The 22926-nt window shown below is 32.5% G+C and overlaps 2 protein-coding genes across 2 annotated transcripts; one reads left to right on the forward strand and one right to left on the reverse strand.

The window, feature by feature from the left end:
- Positions 1–1855: 1855 nt before the first annotated feature.
- LOC140836959 (uncharacterized) lies at positions 1856–17680 on the forward strand. Its single transcript, XM_073202872.1, has 5 exons — positions 1856–2106; positions 2491–2607; positions 3260–3294; positions 15717–15817; positions 17281–17680. Exons 1-5 carry the CDS (start codon positions 1937–1939, stop codon positions 17365–17367), a joined length of 510 nt encoding a protein of 169 aa, XP_073058973.1. The 5' UTR covers positions 1856–1936; the 3' UTR covers positions 17368–17680.
- Positions 17681–19362: 1682 nt separating this feature from the next.
- LOC140836960 (cytoplasmic tRNA 2-thiolation protein 2) lies at positions 19363–22566 on the reverse strand. Its single transcript, XM_073202873.1, is given in 8 exon segments — positions 19363–19426; positions 19571–19893; positions 19895–19963; positions 20401–20479; positions 20592–20713; positions 20956–21042; positions 21127–21475; positions 22185–22566. Coding segments are annotated over 8 exon segments (1422 nt in total). The 5' UTR covers positions 22529–22566; the 3' UTR covers positions 19363–19377.
- Positions 22567–22926: the final 360 nt, after the last annotated feature.

Raw genomic sequence — 22926 nt, forward strand, 5'->3', positions numbered from 1 at the left:
TGTTTTTAATTCAGCTCGTTTGATGCTCACTTTGAATGTCTTTCTTCTTATTGGTGTAATGGTTTTGGTCATTTCCTATATGCTATATTCTTCATCAGCGGTGCATGTATCGTTTGGCCTGGAGAAAGGAGACGAAGATTATTCACCATCAATATTCTTCCAATTTTTTGTCGTGTTCCATGTCCTCCATTTTGGCTGATCCCTCAAAACTAACTAAGCTTTCTGTCGGACCATGAACTTTCATAATCTTGCTCACATATTGTTTGATCTTGAGCATACTAAAAAAAATATGTATTTAAGAATTTTTTGAATTTTAGTTAAACTCAAAATATTGCGTTAAAATATTAAGATCACATTCATCTCAAATGAGTTCCGCTTTGGTTGAGAGCTTATGGTTCGCTTAGTTTGTTTTAGAAAACGAAAAGTCTTTTGCAACAGCCGTGAAAAGTTGGGGCATGTTGTATTTTTTATGAATTTTCCAACCCCTTAATAACTCATGGTTATATTATTTTTCAACCAGTCTCCCAGAAACTGTAGTTGCTTTGGTCATTGGCTTTATTCCTTTTTTTTTTTGTTTTAAAAAATATTTCAAAAGTATAAATGGAGATATTTCATTTGGATTTTGAGAGAATTGAGCTCGGTTCAACATATGACTTAACATTTGGTATTCGGTATATTGAGATTAGGAAATATTAATTCATTGATAAATGATTCAAGAAAAATTTGGTGTTGGAGAATTGAGATCATCATTGTTTCATGAATCCATTTTTGTATTTCGATTGATAAAATAAAAAATAATAAATCTTTCTTTTTCTTTTATAAAGTCGGAATATGTAGTAATTTTTTGAAGCCATAATGATGTAAATTTATAAAAGATTGAAGAATATAGACGCTACAAGCCGTTAGGGATATTTATCATTTTTTATATTTTTAAATATATTTTGTCATAATTTTCTTTTTTTTTTTAAATTTGTTTTAAAGGCTCTACAACGGCCAAGTTATTCCAACCATTCTTTTATTTTTTGTTAATTTTTTTTACCCGTCAATAGGGATTTTTTTTAGGTGTGTTTTTAATTATGTAATTATTAGAAGTATGAAATGGTAAAAACCACGAATAAAATGCAAATAATTTCACTATAATATTTTATGATATGCACCCTCTCAATGTGTGTCCAAAAAGAATACTCACTCTCTTAATACATGAGAATAAAAATCTCAAAAATGCTACATAACTAAACATTCAAATTATATGAATGATCTGAAGACTGAAATGAAAGAACTCAAATGTGATTATCTGAAATATAGAATGATGCATCTATTTATATATGCAATTTTCAATTTGAATATTAAAGTTGCATGCAAATTTTCAGCACAACAAATTGTCAAATTCAACCTCTCTGCCACACAATCATGAAAATTACGATATATCACCAACCACTATTGATGTAGACAAAATGTATTCAATACACTTCATATTTCTCCCACTCGAATATTTAATTGAGAATCAAGATTCAAAGCACATCTCCATAGCTAGATTTGGCTAAACAAGATTTTAGAACTTGATGATATTAATCAGTGGTAGGATTCTTCTTAGTGTTCAAATCTCTTTTAACAAAAGAAAAAAAAAATGACTGGTTAATATTGTTTGGGCTGCTGTTGGTTGCAAGAATTCTTTGACAATGTTGGATAATGAAAGTTCAAACATAATAGTGGAGGTTTGAATGGGCCTCTGGGTTGACTTGGGCTTCAATTTGGGCCTTCTCAGCCTCAGCCCAATAATATCCATCAATTTGCTGCCCATTTCATTTTCAAATAATACATTTTTATTATTATAAATTTTGTTTTCGGTTTGTAAGTCAGAAAATGTAAAGCCAAGGAATAATCTTTCGAGTGGAATTTTTATCATTTGGCCGGGGGAACTAGATATCGCCGGAAGATGGCGGCAAGACAAAGAGTGGCGGCGGCGCTACCGACGCTGATGCAAGCTTTACGAAAAGAAGCACCTCCGCGAAGGCATATGTTACCGTCACTGAGAAGAGCTTTCTCCATCTATGATCAGATAAATCTCATCGATAAAGTACCCGAAGATCAGCTCCGCTTCCAAGAGTAGGCATCTGTCTTTGACTGCATGCTTATTTATTTCGTGTATAATGTTCAAAAGACCCTGGCGACCAATACATTTGAGGCTATGCACTTATGCTTATACACCTCGGACAATTTTAGATAGAAACATGAGAGAGGTGGAAAGATTGAGGGCAAAATTTGAATTTTTGATGTATAATAGCTTGGAATCATCATATTGTTACAAAATTCAGTTTCACTTGATTCAAGATTACTGCTTTTCATCTCATCGATAAATCCGCTACTATTTATATTGGCTTGGCAAGCTCGGTGAGACTGAATAGGTTGAGGAAAGAAGTACGTCTAAGGGGCATATTGAACGAGGTGCTGATTCCTTCTGTCTTGTTGTGTTTTCTCGTGGTTTAACAGAATTGATGATTCTGGATTCAAAGTTAACGGGGTTAAGTATGAAGGTAGCTTGATTTGTATGGGGAACTTTGTCATGTCTTGGACCCCAAAGAAATTATCAGATATCACTTCTGAAAGGTACTTTTTCTCTCTAAATTTCAATCAACACATGTTTTGTTTTTTGGTATAGGATTTAGTTTCTTAAAGATGTGTAATTTCATCTGTACTCAATAAAGTTGACTTGTCTATCAAATTAGATTTTGAGTTTTGGATGGTTTGATAGTGTCAAATGATTATCATAACATCCAGTTCTATTGGACATGTTTTTCCTGAACATATGTCTTTCATATGGAAAAGTTCCATGCCTAGAGGCAGGAATAGTATGTCTTTTATCAAACCTTATCAATTCTGCTGAGGCAGATTGGCCAATTGGAAACCGTGTCTCTATTTCTTGAGAGATGACTATTAAATCGCGATGTTGGAAAAGAAAGGATGTTTCTGAGTTTTGATGAGTTTAATTAATAGATATTGACTTTTCTGTCTGGTATTATGTTGCTGTAAACCAAGTGTTGTTTTCTCAATTATTCTCTGAAATTCAATATTTAGGCTTCTTAACTCTACAATGGAGACAATGGAGTTTTATGTTAAGTGTCGTAAACATTGGATTTCACAGCTATACTAGATGAAATTCTTTTCCAAATCTTACTACCCATGATAATAAATGTTCTATTTATGGGTTCTTTCAAACTCTGTTTTCGTGATGACCTAGTTTTCTGTGATTTTTCAACAGTTTGTCTATTTTCCAGACTGTGCAGCCAATACCAGGTGAGAAATCTTACAATAGTTTTTTTATTAAGATGAATGTAAGCCTTATTGCCATAATTTTTTTTGCTTCGATACACATTAATGCATGTTATAAATGACTTTTAAACCAATTTGCAAATGAATAGGGTTATTAAATCTATAGAAACATGAATTTGTGCTGAGCAAATTTTAAAGGTCATATTAGCTCCTATAATCAAGGTCGTGATATCTGCAGAATGGAAACCAATCAACTATGATATGATTGAATCACAAATCTAAGGTGAACTAAAACAGATCTGGCTGCATGTCTTTTAGCTCCAACTGTTGTCTTCTTTGGTTGCTATTGACTGAATTCAAATAAAATAAAATAGATGTTGACAGTTGAAAATATGTATCTGCTCAGATTTTCAAATGTAGGCCAATTAGGTTGGTAAAATGTGCTTCTCGTATATGAATCTCATGAGAATGAGATAGTATCACTAGGGAGAAGTGACGGGGCCAGGATTATTGGTTAATGCAAATAATTGCATTCGACTTGCCTGAAAAAATGTGAATGAGGCTTGATCACGGTGCGGTTTTGCGGTTTTTTTAAAAAAATTCAAACCGAATTGCCATATGCGGTCGGTTAGTATTTTGAAAAATTAATTGCGGTTTTACGTAAAAATTCAGCCTTGCGGTTTTGAGCGGTTTCAAGCGGTTGCGGTCGGTTTTACGGTTTTTTAATGAAAAATATTAGAACATATATTCTAATTTATTTGAAAACAACAACAATACATTGTTTTCAAATATAAAATATAGTTCAAAGCATATAAAGATCAAAATAGATTAAACAATAATCAAGATTTAAAACTAAGTTAATAATTTAACAACACAACACATTCACAACAAAAATGACATTTACACTATTTTATCATTTTTTACTTTCAAACTACAAACAAAATATTGTAGCAAAAAAAAAAAAATAATAAAAGACTAATATGAAGAATAATTAAGAAAAAGATAAGTTTTATTTGTAAGAAAAATAATTTTAAAGATAGTTAGGATATAATGAATGATGACTTCTTTATTTGAATATGTTGTTTACAAATTATTATAATTATAGGTCAAATATTATGACAAGCGGTTTAGGCGGTGCGGTTTGGTGCGGTTCTTGGCAAAAAAAATAACCGAACCGCGTATGCGGTGCGGTTTATGATTAATATTTTTAATCGTGGTTTTTATAAAATATTATGAAAAACGGTGCGGTGCAATTCGGTTCGGGCGGTTCGGGCGGTTAATAAAAAATTTGATCACCCCTACTTGTGATATGAGTTTTAAACTGTGATATCAATTATATGATAGAATTTTATAGGACGACGAATTAGGTACTGTAAATGTTGTGGGAGACTGTTGCACTTTTATGGATCATTAGATGTCAAGAAGTTAAGCTTGTGTCATACAGTCTAAAACACCTCATGTAGTCAGTCCACTCTCCTCAGCTAAAGGCAACATATGAACTTCACTTTTTGAATCTCTTGAAGTTGAGAATAAACTATGGTGGTGTATAAGTAGTTCTTTGTCAAGAAATTTGGACCAATACTTAAACTCAGGGGCGAAACTTAATAGGGGCCCTCTTCTTATAGGCCCAGCTTGAGATCCCAGATATTATTATAGCCATAGGGCTTCAGCCCACTATCCCCCACTATTCAGTTTAGTTTTTTTCACAGTTGATTTCGGGAATTATATGAAGTTATTGGGTATTGTTCCTCGTGGTAAGTCTGTTCACTTCAAGAACTCGAAGTGTGTTTGTCTCTTTCTATTTGTCAATCAAGTTAGGAGTTTTCATGCAATGTTGTTTTTTGATTTTATTGATGTTGGGATTTAGTTTTTGAGTTGTATTGCAAAATTGTGTTGGAATATCTATTTATTAACTTATGTTTAGTCTTACTAAACTTACATGTTCTGAATTTGTTCAATGCCCTAGATAATACTTATCTAATTCCGGCATTGATAGGTTATGCGGTTTGCATCAACATAGTTTAAGAGAGAATTTATTGTGACACCTAACATTTTTGAACAAATGACCAAATGAAAATTTGTTGTGGGAAGTAATTACATGGACATTCAATCTTTATTTTTTTCCTAATTTATTGGTCTAGTATTTATCCTAATAGATTAACATGGGAGGTAGTCGTATGTATCATGGATAGATGCCAAATGAGTCATTTTATTGATTTTAAAGAAATATTCCAATGTAAAATATTTAAACTCAAGTCTATCAATCTATACTAAGAGACTATTTGGGAGAGCTCTAAGAAGCACTTCCTAGATTTCAGCTGGGTGGAAGTGTTTTGGGACGTTTGTAAAAACCAGTTTCTGCTTCAACTTATAACTTTTAACCAAAAACTAGAATCAAGATTTATGTGTTTTTTTCTACTTCTATTTTTTTGTTAATGGTTTAAAGTTACAATTTGACATTTGAATTGTTAAAAATTTATCATATTCCACTATTACTCTCAATTTTTATAAATATTTTTGGAGATTTTTAATGTGAATATATGATTTTTTAAGTGTTTCGAATTAAATTCATAAAATTCAAAATCATATTTTATTACAAACATTTTATATTTAAAAATCATTTTTTTACAATTTACATTTCCAGATTTATTTATTTTTACATATTTTTTGCATTTATACAAATTTTTTCATTAGTTTTTTTTATTTTTATTAAATCTTATATAAATTTTCAAGCATATGTTATAAAAGGATAAATTAATTTTGATACAAAATATTCAAAACTTAATAATAATTATATAAATACATTATTGATGGTGTGAGTACAAAAATTTAGATAATTAAAAAAGGTAAATGTTATGTAAATCAAGGGTATTGTTGTAATTTTACAAAAAAAATTAGCTTGGAAATAATTTTTTCCAAATGCTCAAACTTTAGCCTTTATCAGCTTTAAGATTTTATTTCTAAATACTCCCTACTTTTGCTTCTCACATACTTTCAAAAAATCTCAAGAATAATCATTTTAAAATAAACAAAAGTTATCCCAAACACTCATAAGTGTTTTTGAATTTTAGATTTTATCATTATTATTTGTAGATTACCTAATTCTTTCGTAAAACCGTACTCCCAGATTCTGTGTATAGTAAAACATAGTATCATTGAAATCATTTGGTTATTTTAAATTGTCTGACACATTCTTTCATTTATTTGTTTGTTTATTTGATCGAAATATCGTCCAATCATGGTTTGCTAAATACTTGTTATATTTTGACTCTTCAATTTTTAGTCATTCTTTTCGTTTAAAAAATTTATGATTTGTGTTTAGTTTAGCCCACATGTGGTCTAAATATTTCGGTGTGACACCACAAGTCCTCACCGAAGTTAGGTATAGGGATTACAATTTTCCCCACGGGTTTGAGGTTACGTGGCAAAACCCGAAACGAGGACGTGGATCTCCGAAAAAGTGGGGGTCGGGACGGGTATGAGGGCGATGATGAAATTCGGGGACGGGGATGGAGACGAGTCGACAAACCCGTGCCCGGCCCCATTACCACCCCTAGTTAGGTACAACTATTACTTAATATTTTATGAAAATTTTAACTAGTCTCGTTGTAAACTGGAAATCCCAACAAAATTCTACATAAACTATTCAATTCATATAATACCATATATATACAGGAATTGATATTTGCACTCCATTATTTTATAAATATACTTCATTTTAATTTTTGTTGTATAAGGTGATAATATTAACTTTTGTTGTTTTAAAGTTATTTTATTAATGACTCTCCAGTTTCATGAACATATAATTTATATGTTGCTACAAGGGTATTTATAAAAGACTCATCGGTAAAATTTGGAATTGTTATTATTAATAACCATAACATTACAACCCAATAGGAGAATTAGATTTTCTATTATTAACAGAATAACTTCTCTGGAATCTAGAAGTGCTAGATTCAGAAAGATCAACCTTATATTCTGGTTGAGATATATTATCATTAGTCTTTTGAAGACCAGATATACTAATTTTTTCAAAATCAGATATGGAAGAAGTAGAAATTCTACTTTCTTCTGGAAGTTTAATTCTTAAATGTCTTTGGATGAGAATTTAATTTCAACATCACCATCAACATATTGAACTATACTTTCTAGTTTTCTAGACTCTTCTTTAATAGTAGGAGCAATATTCTCCATTTTTCAGATTTCTGGTAAAGTAACTTGATTCCAATTTATTGTTTTGGGAATCATAATATTACTTTTATTAATATCAGTTATAAAGAGTGCAGTTTCACCTCTTTTTGAACTAATTTGATTAGTATTAATTCTGAAATTAGAAATTGTAGAATTCATAACTTTATAACAAATTCTATATAACAGAACAACGTTTTCTGTACCATCTATCATATCGAAGCCTTCATTCTTTATATTTAATGTGAGGGCTTTCATGATATTTGGATCAGAAAGAGAGATTGGAAAATTAGGAAAACAGCTAAAATATATTGGTCATTCACATAATGAGGACTCTACTATTCCTAATAAGGAATCTTCGAATTTGTTATGCTTTTGATCTCGTACTAAAATTAAGGCCGAAGTGTTTAAACCTAATCTGGTGAGAGGTTTTAAACCTACTTGGATCATACCCAAATGCATAAATCTATAAGATTTCATATGTATATTTATAAGATTTTGGGATAACAAACTGAAAGAATCATAACCTCCTTTTAGAGGAATAGCTTCTTCTATGGTTTTTATAATATAATCAGATTTAAAATTAAATCCTTTGGATCTATATATCTTCGTAGGGTTTTTTACAAAAATAATTTAATTTTTAAACTTTTTTCAAAAATAATGTAAAAAAAAAACCTTTTCAAAACTACCCTAATCCGCTCTCACGGAGCGCGGACGCTGCACACGTGGAGCAGTGTCCGCGCTCCGTATGAACGGACGCTGTGCCATGTAGGCATCAGAAAATATTAGCGACGGATAATATAACCAAACCGTCGCTAATTTGCGACAGTTTATAAAACCGTCGCAACACTGTCGCTATTGTTAGCGCCGATTTATAAACCGTCGCTGCAATGTACCCAGCGACGGGTTATAAAACCGTCGCAACTGAGAACCGTCGCTAAAGGCGCCCTTAACCGTCGCTAAATGCGCATTTGAAACTTTAATAAATTTGCATGATGGGCTTATACTCTTGCAAGCCCACGATCCATGCCCCCATTATATTAATATCATCATAATCTCGATCGACGATCCAATATCATTGATTGACAATTTCAACTTGTTTGTTTATATGACACACACTTTAATTTCGAGATACCTACCTCTACGCACGCTACGCGTAATTGTATCAACAGCGTGCACATATGCGCCGCGGATAATTTTGAACTTTCAACGGCTTGCAAGTTTGCAGACTTCAATATACGCTGCGGTAAGAGAATTTGCGCGCTGCCAAAATCCATTTTTGTTGTAGTTAATATATTGTGGGTGTTCAACCGAAATGGATTTTTATCCGAAGTTTGAACACCCACAATATTCACTACAACAAAAATGGATTTTCGCAGCGCGCAAATTCTCTTACCGCAGCGTATATTGAAGACTGCAAACTTGCAAGCCGTTGAAAGTTCAAAATTATCCGCGGCGTATATGTGCACGATGTTGATACAATTACGCGTAGCGTGCGTAGAGATAGGTATCTCGAAATTAAAGTGTGCGTCATATAAACAAACAAGTTGAAATTGTCAATCAATGATATTGGATCGTCGATCGAGATTATGATGATATTAATATAATGGGGGCATGGATCGTGGGCTTGCAAGAGTATAAGCCCATCATGCAAAATTTATTAAAGTTTCAAATGCGCATTTAGCGACGGTTAAGGGCGCCTTTTAAACCGTCGCTAAGTTGCGACGGATTTATAACCCGTCGCTGGGTACATTGCAGCGACGGTTTATAAATCGGCGCTAACAATAACGACGGTGTTGCGACGGTTTTATAAACCGTCGCTAGGTTATATTATCCGTCGCTAATATTTTCTGATGCCTACTTGGCACAGCGTCCGCGCTCCCTAAAACCGTCGCAAATTAGCGACGGTTTGGTTATATTATCCGTCGCTAATATTTTCTGATGCCTACTTGGCACAGCGTCCGTTCTTACGGAGCGCGGACGCTGCTCCACGTGTGCAGTGTCCACGCTCCGTGAGAGCGGATTAGGGTAGTTTTGAAAAGGTTTTTTTTTTACATTATTTTTGAAAAAAGTTTTAAAAATTAAATTATTTTTGTAAAAAACCCTATCTTCGTATTAGAAGATACTGGTAATTTCCAATTTTGAATATTTTTCTCGAAATTTTCGGAAATAATTAATTCTTTATTTTTAGTATTACTACTTGAAGATTTATTCTTGTTAAAAGATCGTATTATTTTATCCATTCAAGAATTTAGTAGATACGGTTAAGGATTTACCCCTACCTTACCCTTTGGCTTTACAGGATTTATGGAACCCGACTTGTAGAGCTACTGCCTTCTTTAATAAGATAAAAGAATATGATATATTACAAGAATAAAACTTTATTGAAGATTTCTTCAAGATTTATGGCTCTGATACCACTCAACAAGTAAAGATTTAATCTCAATACAAGTATAGATTTAATCAACAAATAAAGATTTAATAATATCTTCAAATCTTCAGCTTTAAGCAGCAAGCTGTGAGCTCTGCTTCTCGAATGCCTTTAAGGTAATCTTGGATCTCTCCAAATGTGGATAAACAAACCACTGTTTATAAACAGGATTTATCTCTGGATCTTTTAATCGATTTTCAAGATCTTCAGTTTGATTTTTGATTAATTTAATTTTCTTTTTTAAGACTTTTCAAATAATTTGCAGATGGCATGATATAATCAAATGGAGGATCATAAATATAATAGTATGACATAAACTTACATAAATCTTGATGAAATGATGAAACTCGAAACTGAAGAACTGGAGAAAACTTCGGAACTCTTATTATCAGAGAGAAAGTAGTAGATAATTTTTTGGTGTGTGGTTCACAGAGGGTAACCACTCCTAGATTCAAAAAGAAAACAGTTCTTCCACTATCTATATTACTTAAACCAATACGATAAGGACACGTACACAATAAAAGATAAGATTACAGACTTTAATAATTTTCAACAATAATACATGACTTTTAGTCGAGACACCGTTCACAAAGCTTGTGACTTCCAGCTCACACATCCACTGTCTCATGCATTCAATAAGGCAAATATGTCATCACCCTCATATGGGTCCTGAGCATCTTGTAGATCGTCTTGATCGGTCATCTGTGTATCGTCTTCCATTTTTTCCTTTCCTTTTGAGGAGGTTGATTCTTGAGTGGATAAATTTGATTTTTCATCAAAAACTTCTGTAAACATAGAAGTAATGGTATCTTTGTCCAAATGTTGAAAAAGTTCTTTTAACAATGTGGTTTGTGTTGGGGTGTCATGATTCAAATTCTTCATAGTTTCTCTGGCAACTCCCAGAGCTATTACTCCCTGTCGATCATAAACTTTGCCTTCTGCAAAGAAGTCCTCTTTTCCCCACGATTTTATAAGAATTTTCCTAATTAATATAGTAGGGGCAAACTTGATTTCAAACTTTTCTTTAGTCAGGTCTTGCCGTCCATATTCCCATCGAATAATCCAAGGAACATTATAATTAATGGCAAATTGAATCATTGCGGTCATTCCGTCAAACTGTGGATTGGCTTGTTGGAACTTAATCTATATGTTTTTAACATTTTTTGGAAGGATTGAGGGCATTACCCCCATGAGAAGAAAAAAGTTTTAAACCATGTAGGTATGAATTGATGAATATCATCTAATTGGAATTTTATCCACCAAGATTGTTTTTTTTTTAGAATTATCATATAATACAATGGTATCCCAAACCATGATATAATCATGATAATTAAACATATTAGGCATTGCCTGAAAAGTGTTTAATTGTCTGGCGTGGCTAAGGGGTAAACCCCAATTAGCAGCTAGGATAATCTTTTTTATTATCATTTTAGAAAATGCATAATCGCGATTGCGGATCCATATGTTGAATTTCAACTGATCCAGTTTCTACTAAAATTGTTTCAAAATAGTCTTTGGTTTTTCTGCCCAATATGGGTTGTAAATCTTTAATTAAATAGCTTTGAGCTATATGGATAGGTGATAGACCTTTAAGGTCTTTATCAACAGGACAGCAATGAAGACATCCTGATATTAAATAGGGATATTTTAAATCTTCTTTCGAACCCTTTAATGCAAATATTGCATTATGATAGTAATGAATTTCGTAAGCAGTATCATCATCTGCAAATTCTTTAATTGGATCAAATTTTTCTTCTTCTGTAGAAGCCATATTAGGCTGAGGAACAGTGGCCCCTCTTTAAAGGGTGGTTTATTCATCGGCTTTTTTCCGGTTGCTGGTCTATTTAGAATCGTCTTCCAAGGTTGATCCCTGCAAAAATTCTCTGGTTAGAAAATCTGGTAAAGAATTAGATTTTCCAGAGATATGTTCAATATCAAAATCAAAACATGCTAATATAGCTTGCCATCTAGCAAATATTTATATAGATGCTATTACTTTAACATCTTTTAAAAGAATATCTTTAGCAGATTTGCAATCAACCCTTAATAAAAATTTCTTATGTAAAAAATCACTTTCAAATTTTGTAATACATTTAATAATTGAAAGAATTTCTTTCTTTATTGTAGAATAATTCTTTTGAGTATTATTCAAGTTCCAGAAGTATATCTCACAAGAATTTCTTTAGATGTATTATCTAATTTTTGTTTAAGTATTCCTCCATATCCAATATCAGAGGCGTCTGTTTCAACTATTTTGAGTGCTTCAGGATTAGCATTAGATAAACAAGGGAGTTCTTTAACTCTTTCTTTTATTTTCTGTATTGCTAAAGTATGACTATCAGTTCATGGTTGAGGATTTTTCTTCAACCTTTGAAATAATAATTTACAATCTCGAGCGAGATCTTTATAAAAATCTCCTATATAATTAAGACTTCCAAGAAATCTTTGTAATTGATTTACATCAGTTATTTTATCAGGAAATTTATCAGCAAAAACAATTGCTCTTTCAATAGGAATTATTATTCCATTTTCAATATAATGTCCTAAGAATTTTATCTTAGTTTGAAAAAGTTTTACTTTTTTCTGATTTACTGTCAATCCAGCTTTTTTAGTAACTTGAATAAATATATTCAGATGTTTAAAATGCTGATCAATATTATCGGAATATATAAGGACATCATCTATATAGACGATAATATAATCTATATATGAATTATAAATTTCATTCATTATATTTTGGAATTCCATTGGAGCATTTTTTAATCTAAATGGCATTACATTTCATTCGTAATGGCCAAATGGTACAGTAATAGTTGTTTTATATTTATCTTCCTCTTTTAAAAGAATCTGGTAGAATCCTGATTTTAAATCAAAAAGAAGAAAAAGAGGACTTCTTTGCAGAAGACAAAGTTTATGATCGACAGAGAGTAATAGCTCTGGGAGTTGCCAGAGAAACTATGAAGAATTTGAATCATGGCACCCCAACACAAACCACATTGTTAAAAGAACTTTTTCAACATTTGGACAAAGATACCATTACTTCTATGTTTACAGAAGTTTTTGGTGAAAAATCAAATTTATCCACTCAAGAATCAACCTCCTCAAAAGGAAAGAAAAAATGGAAGACGATACACAGATGACCGATCAAGACGATCTACAAGATGCTCAGGACCCATATGAGGGTGATGACATATTTGCATTATTGAATGCATGAGACAGTGGATGTGTGAGCTGGAAGTCACAAGCTTTGTGAACTGTGTCTCGACTAAAAGTCATTTATTATTGTTGAAAATTATTAAAGTCTGTAACCTTATCTTTTATTGTGTACGTGTCCTTATCGTATTGGTTTAAGTAATATATATAGTGGAAGAACTGTTTTCTTTTTGAATCTATAAGAGGAGTGGTTGCCCTCTGTGAACCACACACCAAAAAATTATCTACTACTTTCTCTCTGATAATAAGAGTTTCGAAGTTTCTCCAGTTCTTCAGTTTCGAGTTTCATCATTTCATCAAGATTTATGTAAGTTTATGTCATACTATTATATTTATGATCCTCCATTTGATTATATCATGCCATCTACAAATTATTTGAAAATCTTAAAAAAGAAAATTAAATTAATCAAATTGAAGATCTTGAAAATCGATTAAAAGATCCAGAGATAAATCCTGTTTATAAACAGTGGTTTGTTTATCCACATTTGGAGAGATCCAAGATTACCTTAAAGGCATTCGAGAAGCAGAGCTCACAGCTTGCTGCTTAAAGCTGAAGATTTGAAGATTAAATCTTTACTTGTTGATTAAATCTATACTTGTTGTTTATTTGATATTAAATCTTTACTTGTTGAGTGGTATCAATTAATAATAATATCAAATAAAAGATTAACAAGCTTAGTATATTAAAATAAAATTTTATTTATCAAATTTATCATTGGAGTTATATTATTGATAATAAGAAAGAATTATGAAATAATAAGAAATTAGTGAATAAATAATCGTAAAAATAATATCAATATTATATTATTTTTTATTTATCTTTCTTATTATTTGTTACTAATTTAATTTCTCGTGTATTTTTATTCGTTTTCTACTCTCTCTATATATGTGTGTGTATTAGTGGAGTTGTAGTCAACTTGGTGGTTCTGCCATATTTTGGCATAACCAATTCTTTTTTACAATATTAAAAAAAAAAAAACAATTAAAAATGTATAGCAACATAAGTTGCCCCTCCACAGCGAGTGCAAATATATAACAATATGAGTTGCCCCTCCTCAGCGACTAACAATGTATAACATGAGCAGTAGAGTACTCCTATAGCAGCTAACAACATATAAAAATGAGTATAAAAACTAGCAGCTAACAACATATAAAAATGAGTATAAAAACACACGTTAATATGTACCAAAACAAAATGGGAATTAAGGTTACAGCTGATTTCGACGTCAAAGGCTCTTTCAATTAACAAATTATCAACAGGTTATATCAAACGAAGTCATGTATGTTCATGATTTATTTCAATAGCCAATGTATCAATAAATCAACAAGATATTCATTTACGAGAGCGTTTAGGTACAATTCTCATCAATCCCTTTATTAAGTTCACAAGCGAATTGTTACCATATTTCAATGGAATACAGTTATAATAATGGTTTGAACAATCATTTTGTGACAATTACAATGCCGTGGTCATATTCTTACCTTCCAATTCATTCAAATTTGTAACTTGTCGAAAACTATATAAACTTGTTCAATTGGACTATCTAAACAGAAATTAAAATACCATTCCAATTTTGGCAACTTTTAACTATGTTGAACAATCTGACTGAAATCAACTAACGCCAAACAACAAAATCAGCATGTCAATACAAAGCTCATACCTTGAGGTCATTGAATTTGTATTCGATTCGATCACAAGATGACTGGATGGTTGGTATTTTAAAAAATGGAATTCAAAACCTTTGTTCTTACTTTCTTTCTGTAGAATTTTGAATGAGTATGCTGAAGAAATCATATAATTAACACATATATATATGCATTTGTTTGTGTTTGTGTGTGTATATGACACTTGGCCAGGAGGCTGGTGTTTTGCTCTAGCGCTTGGACATTGCCTACAACTTTAGCGGAGGGGATGCCAAGAGGGCATCTCACTCGTCAACCCTATAGCCCATTTCCAAAATCCCCTGGGCTGCCCAAGTTCGTGTCCTATTTGTGCTATGTCCGTGTAAGCGGATCAATGAGAGATTCAGTACCTATGTCACTTTTAGCTATTCTATTATTATGAACATGCTCCCAATTAATTTCTAATATATTTTATTTTTTGTTTACTTAGGTTTAAATATTCCGGACACTACCATTCGCTATTATGCCATTAGTCATGACCAAATATATACGAATTTAGAAGATTGCACGGTCTTGGCTGTTGAAAAACAAAATGTATTGTTTGTGCAAAATATTTTTGTTTGTGTCATCATGCACTTAAACACAAAAATAAAAATTCACATACGCATAGATCATGAAAAATCTCTTCGTGTCCATTTCGAATATGATATCCAAATTCATTTTCTAGTTTTCTGTAACTCCAATTCGAACCTAAACTCTCCTACATTTTGCGTGAACTGCATTCCAGTTCTCATTTTGAGAAAACATAGGTTTGGATAATGATGCAAATAATACCAAAAGCAGAAATTTTATTCAGCTTAAATTGATTGTCTTTGTATTCATATTGTTTATGATATGCATGGAACCAGGTACTATAAGCTCTTCGTGTGTTATATCCATTGATTTTTATATTGCTGGTCTGTATACTATTTTTTTTGTCATTTTATCTCAGATATTTTGATTCTTGGATGTGGAAGGCACATTCAACCAGTTGATCCTAAACTTCGTAGCTTTATCCGTTCTACTGGCATGAAATTAGAAGTGATTGACTCAGTAAGTACTCTCTCTTTCTCTCATCAAACGGTTTTGTTTCTTACTTTTTCTTGATTTTATACATTTTGATTTACAATACTTGGCGTGATCCCATTCAAGAGCGATCTGATCTAACTGAATGGTATCATCTATTTTTTATTACTTAAAAGAACATGTTAATTGGATTTGCAAGATACACTAGTTTGGACAATGAAATAAACATAGATTGCTTTTGGGTTAGAGAAGTGGATTTGAATAATGATTTCTTAGGAATGGACTCTAGATTACTCAATTAACTGGGGATTTGAAATTCCTGGTCTTGGTAAAAAATAAGCTAAAATATATTTAAGAGGATTTCAAGTCCATTATTTGGCAAGCCAAACGAGTTTAGTGGATTTAATCTATAATTTGAAGTCCTCTGTTCCGAAATCTCTCCATCCAAAAGCAGTCTGTGGGGCTTGCCCCTTTGGTAGTCGGTAATCTGTGCCCCAAGATGGGAAATCTGTAGTAACCAAACAAACGATATTGAGTGGTGGGGCATGTAGCGGCAAGAGGCAAAAGAGAGTAACAGATATGTGCCGAATGAACTTGAATAATTCGTGATGTGTTTGATTTGAGCCGTGAAAAATTTTTTGAACACCTTATTTAAGTAAAAAATATATATTAGAACCACCATATTGAGAATTGAAAAGGATGTATCGAGATGAGAATGTATTGAAGAGCCTTTCCAAACTGTTTGATTAAGTTGATTGCAACCATGCATATGAGTAGATTTAAGGAGGTGAAGTGTTTCATCGTAAAGTTGCTAGAAGGATTTGATGATGTTGATTGCTATTTAGGTAATCATTGAGAAACTTTTGAGAAAGTTTCAGTAGTAGTATATATATTTAGAAAAAAAAATTGAGTCCAAAATTAATTTATCACGAATTATTGAATGTCACCAAAATAATTTGGGAATCATTAATGAGATTTAAATTCCAAATACTGAACAACTAAATATAGAGATTTATGTTGCTTCTCAACTAATTGTAACTAAGATTTGTACGGTAATCGGTGCAAGTAAATATGGTTCTCAAATTTTGTATGCAAATTTTGTGTTTTGTATTTTTCAATATTTGACTGAATTATCAAATCCAATAAATAAAATATATACAAGTTAAGTTGATGTGACACATTCAAGGTTATTAAGTATGGTACAATAGCTTGTACACTGGTTTTGGAGGGGGAAAAACCCATCTGTTGACTAATTTTTAGATGAGAATGAATAAATTGTAGATGCAATTGGTAAATCACCAGATTAGTTTATCTAGGTCCTCTAATTTATTATGTAGTTGCGGTTAGTGGAAATTTTATGTTCTTTGTGTGCTTGCTACATGCATACTATAGCAGCAGCTTGATTTGGTTGGATAATAGTCGGAGTCTGTTCTTTTGTTTCTCCTGTTTTCAGATGTGCCTAACATCTTATTTTGTTCTTGTAAATACAGAGAAATGCTGCCTCAACTTACAATATATTGAATGAAGAAGGAAGAATAGTAGCCGCAGCTCTGCTTCCATATGGAGTTATTTCTTGATACTTCACTGTGTAAGTTATATGTCCCCGGGATCGAAAAACAGTCCAATTTCTTCTCTTTGAAAGACATTGACAAGTTCTTTTAGTGGCCTTGTGACGTTTTAGTCCAGATAAAGTCAACTTAAGAGTTTGAGATCTGAGATATATCTGGAGATTCATGGAGAATATTTGGTGGTTGTCTTAGGTATCATCAACATCATGAATATCGTTTTTATGTACACTTGTAGACGGTGAACCAAGAATTTGTCTAGTACATTTATGTAGTTGATAGTGTTTTAATTCGCGACAGTAAAGCGCTGCAATAAACCTCTCTCGCTGTCCACTCCTCTGATAACTGTCTTTTTGAACATAGTGTTCTCTCGATTTCTTAAAAACTCATAAGTCATAATTATTTTATTCGATAAGTCACGATCTTTAATATTTTATTAATATAATGATATATTATATATAACATTTCGAGCATTTCGTATTGCGCGAGTTTTTGAACTTTCATTCTCGAACTTTGATATCCAAACATAGTTCAAAGAGCTCGTGAATAAGTTAGAACATTTCGAGTCGAACTTGAGCAAAAACTTTTTAAATTTTCGAGCTTCGAATCGAGCCCGAACTCGAATATATTTAATGCGATGGGAATTCAAGCCTGAAATTTTTTCTAATATTCGACTCGTTTGTTTACACTCCTAGAAAAAATCGTCCTCAATTATTATCATTTTCGTCATCTAAATACATATGATAATGTGAAAAGATCTTTTTAGCATCATTTATTACCAAAATGCTTCTCTTCTATATTTATATTTATATGAGTGTCATCCAAAAGAACCAAGGATCTATATCAATTAATAAAACCAATCATATCATTAATAAAACCAATTGTACATGCATTGAAACAGATGAATTATTGTTTAAATTTATTGCTAGAATGGTCAATTACACATTCTACAATATTTTCGAGATTATTTTATTTGATAACACTACAATAACATCTTAATATCTCATACAATCTTTCTTCCGCATCGTGAATTTCATGCATAGTCCATTCTTTCTTTTTTCAAACCTTGTGGTAATTGAAAACGAACCCTTAATGTTCTCTTTGTATACTTTTAACATCATACTTGGTCCGTATGAGGGCTCTCCTGTCAATCTGTTCATCACAACATTGGCAACCCAGACAACGGCTCTAGGATGCAACCTACTTATCATATCCACACATACGCATTAGTTTACATTTTCTAATTCCAGAAAGATTATCAGTTTTATTTTTTAACATATAGTTTCCAAGATATGTTTTTATGCTACAGACTAGAATAACCTTCTCGTTGTCGTTCTTTACTGACAAAAAGATCGTCTCTTAAAGTCACCCCTATCGCCGAGGATAGCTTTGCACGGAATTCGTGAGGAACACTTGAATGCATGCATGCATTGCACCGTGCATATTTCTCCCACCGTGCATATTTCTCCCACCATCAGCGTATAAATATTTTGCATGTATAATTACCGTGATTTTTTTGATCATATCGATAATTTAATATATTTTATAATCATACGGTGCAAAATATTTATTTTGAAAATATATTTAATTTTAAACTAATATCTAAAGTATTATTTATATTTTTGAAAACTTCAAGTAAACATAAAAAGGCAATGCTGGTAATTATTTAAATAGACAAGCAAGATGACGTGTTATTTATATTTTTTGGAATGTAAATATTCCTCTTATTTTAATATTATTATATCATTTATTATGGGTTGTTCATCGAATGGTCAAAGTAGATGAACAAAATCGAACCGAAGATTTTGGTTTGGTTGCGGAAGAACAGAAACCTTCTCCTAATGCAGTTAGTTCTGATACTCTTACTAATAATACAAAAAACAATCATTAATTTAAAAGAAAATTAATATTTGAAGTAAATCACAAAAATAAATTTGCAGGCTTTTCCAAGAACTAACAAAAGATTTCATATAATCGGGAAACTGGCACATCAAATGATACATTTCTAATAAACAACTAAGTTCAGGCCCCTTCATCTCAATCTGACAACAAAAAATCTTGAATCTGTTCCCTGGGGAGAAAAAACAAACACACAAGCCTGATCTTATGAGTCAAGTTTTCTTTTCTCAAAGTAATTATAAACTTAGTCAAGAGAAAATTTTAGATTTTCTAACAGAATTAAAGTATGCAACCAAAGCCAGGTATGAAATGTCACCTCAAGCATTTCTTGTTATCATAATTATTCTTGACCAGGGAAGTCATTGACTGCGGCAGGAGCGAATGAAAATACTCCAAAGATGAGGGATCCTTCGGAAGGATCTGATACTGGCAACTTGAGCATGCGCTCAATAGAATTTCTGTTATTGGTCCCGCATCTACAAAACCGTTCAAAGCTGTAACATCAGAGTTCATAAGTGGGCTGCGGCAAATTATGCAGAAAGACTCTGGTGGAAGGGATTCATTAAGCTTTAGGTTGTATTTTTTATGCCTCCTCTGAGAAGCCAATTGAACCTTGTGGTCATCCACTTCTGGAACCGTAATTAAAACAGAAAGGTGTAAGCTTCCCTGCCGTCCGTACAATTGTGCTTTCTCGCGAAGGATTTTCCTCCTGATAAATACATGAGAAAAGTGAAGACAAAGATCTGAAACCAATTACATATTTAAAGCAGGCACATTGAACTGAAATGAACCATGTCACCTGACGCTATGACATGAAATCGGAAGGTAAAGTATATTCCAACCTCAAAAGAATATATATTATTTGGGGAAAAAAAGAACCTACCATAATCAAGTAAAAAAATCCAAATGTTTGCTTATTTTCCACAAGATAATCCAAAGTGACGAGTCTATAGGGCAGTGGATCGTATCAAATCTATCCACAAATTAGTTACTATTTAATAACTTCAATATAAATTTGAGTCTTCAGTATTGTTTCTCGAAAAATATATATATATAAATAAGTATTGTCATTATTATTACCCCTAACTCTAGTAGGAAAAGGCTGCTGCTAGATCCTAGAAAAGCCAGGATCAACTTGATACCTACCTGTAGTAATTTGACAAATGCAGATATCAATCCATTGATACCAGAACGAGGTTGCCTCGATGCTTCCACGGTCTTTAAACTGTCCTGACGAAAGGAGCAATACCATTGCGATCCAGTTACTTCATTATCGATAAGAAGGAAACAAAATGCATTCACACGGTGAAAATCTCCTCGCCATGTATGCAACATACCAGTCCAAGCTGCATATCATATTCAGCTCTTCAGAATGACAGTCGCGTAGGGGAAGCACCACCGGTATTTCCCATCTTGCATCAGCATACTGGATGTCTGCAGCTAAGGAGAAACCCTGACCCTGACAATAAGAAAATTTTAACATTTTTAAATGTTTTCCATTCTAGCAGCTTCAAATGTTCCAAGATTTCCCTTCTTACTGTACACTGAACATTCAACAAGAGGATACCTATTTCAAATAAATCAGTTTATTATATTTTTAAATGTTACTTCATTACAGTTATATATATATATATATATATATATATATATATATATATATATATATATATATATATTTTAAGGGGCCAGTTAGGGACATGCCTTGACGGTTGCTTCAAGGACATGACATGCTATCCTTGATGTGCACGTTCCTAGCACAAGTTTGGTGTATCCATTCTCCATGGCAATCTGCATAGAGAATACAGCACACTGTAATCTCAGTACCCATCACATTACTGGATGCTAAATTATGCACTCAATAAAGGGCCAAACCTTTTGCAAAGACAGCATGCGCAGATACTCCAAAAAATCTGCTTTCCCAGTGACATCATCGATGGCAGTAATTATCTCTGTCAACTTGGCTCTCCCAGCAGCACAGTTAGGTGAAAATAAAATTTCTGTTGGAACAACATGAAACAGTTTTGCCGGTGGAGCTAAGCTTGACACAATAAGGCTCATCTCATTAATTGCTCTGTCAAAATCATTTGAAGGGAAAGCAAAAGAGGCTCTTTCATCTATAAAAGCGACCCCAACCCCAAAAACTGGTAATGATCTATCTCTACTTGCATCAAAATTCTTCTGTGCTTTTTGTTGCATTTTGTGAACAAATTCAAGAGCCACCCTGAAGATAAATGGACACTATCATTAGAATCAGAACCCTGGTCAATTTAGACACTTCATCTAAAGCACCTGGAAGCTAAGAAATTTTATGTTTGTAACACATATGCCACAACCCCATCCAAATCCGAAAAAATACAAACACATGACACACTCCAAGATCATCTCCATATTTTGGAGTTGCTCAGAAGACAGTTTAACCTGACAGGTGGCAAGTAGGCAGTACCGCAGTAAATCAACAAAAAAAGTTAAAAAAAAAATTTCTAACTTATAAATTTTTTAAAATATAAGTTTCCTCACAGGCGCCATCCTCATCTAAATTCTGGGTACCACACCTAAAAATATTATATATACACACGTACATATGCATCAAAATTCCAAGACACCTTCTTTCTAAATAAAATTCCAAGAAACCTACACCATTATTTTTTATAGAATCAGAGTTATGCGCATCACCACAAATAACAAGGTGTTCAATGTGCTCAAACTTGGCCTGAATTCTTATTTTAAAAAATGGAAACGGGTTTGACAAATCGAAAAGTGAGATGAACCGAATGATGGGTTCTTCATTGAACATTCCATCCTTTGATAATTTATCAAACCGAATTCTTGACAAAATCTTAAATAAATTCAAGCTCGACGAATTAAACACATGCTAAGTTTCACAAACTTGAACCTATGCTTAACACACGAATATGCAAATAAATAAATACCTAGAGGAGGCGCCACCAGAAAATGCGACTAGAAGATTATCGGATGGCAAAATCATAGCATTCGATGTGACTGCAAACCGAAACTTCCCGAACAAGTTTACTCGAAAGCAATCGATACAGAATCTCCCAACGTCTCCACCACCGGCGATGGATGGGTACGAAGGCGAGATGGTTTCATTAACCTTGCATTTGACGCAACGGGCGTTGCAGTCGGTGGATGGTTCAGAATCGCCGTCACCTGGCGGGGCTCTATTTGATGGTTCATCGTTTAGTGTCTCCGGCCGTTTGTCTTCGTCGCCGACACCATAACAACCTGATTTGCAGTAGCCGGAATTGCACGCCATTTTCCTTTCTGTTTTGAGGGTTCCGAGTCAGGTCAAAGTGTACTGATATGTACGATAATTTGTTTATTTTTTTTATAACTGGATTTTTTATCAAATTGAGATGTTTATTAGTTTCATATACATATACATCTTCAAAATAAAATAGTGAATAAAAGAGTTATTTTTGTATTTCGGCTGAAAATTAATATCACATATATATTAGACAACGAATGACATAATGTGTATATCAATTATATTATATTCACATTTATGTATTACGTAGAAAACAATAACGATAACAAAATAAAATTATAAACATGATATAAAATTTTAACATAATTGTAATTTCAATAAATAATTTAAATCAAAATACAAATAAACTAAATGGATTATAGATCATACAATTAGAAAACAAATTA

This window comes from Primulina eburnea, chromosome 7 (genome assembly GCF_022965805.1).
Source record: "Primulina eburnea isolate SZY01 chromosome 7, ASM2296580v1, whole genome shotgun sequence".
Taxonomy (NCBI): domain Eukaryota; kingdom Viridiplantae; phylum Streptophyta; class Magnoliopsida; order Lamiales; family Gesneriaceae; genus Primulina; species Primulina eburnea.

Coding starts and splice junctions, on each gene's coding strand:
- LOC140836959 (XM_073202872.1), top strand. CDS start 1,937: ATGGCGGCAAGACAAAGAGTGGCGGCGGCGCTACCGACGCTGATGCAA. Junction 3,295..15,716: donor GACTGTGCAGCCAATACCAG/GTGAGAAATCTT, acceptor ATTTTATCTCAG/ATATTTTGATTCTTGGATGT. Junction 15,818..17,280: donor AATTAGAAGTGATTGACTCA/GTAAGTACTCTC, acceptor TTGTAAATACAG/AGAAATGCTGCCTCAACTTA.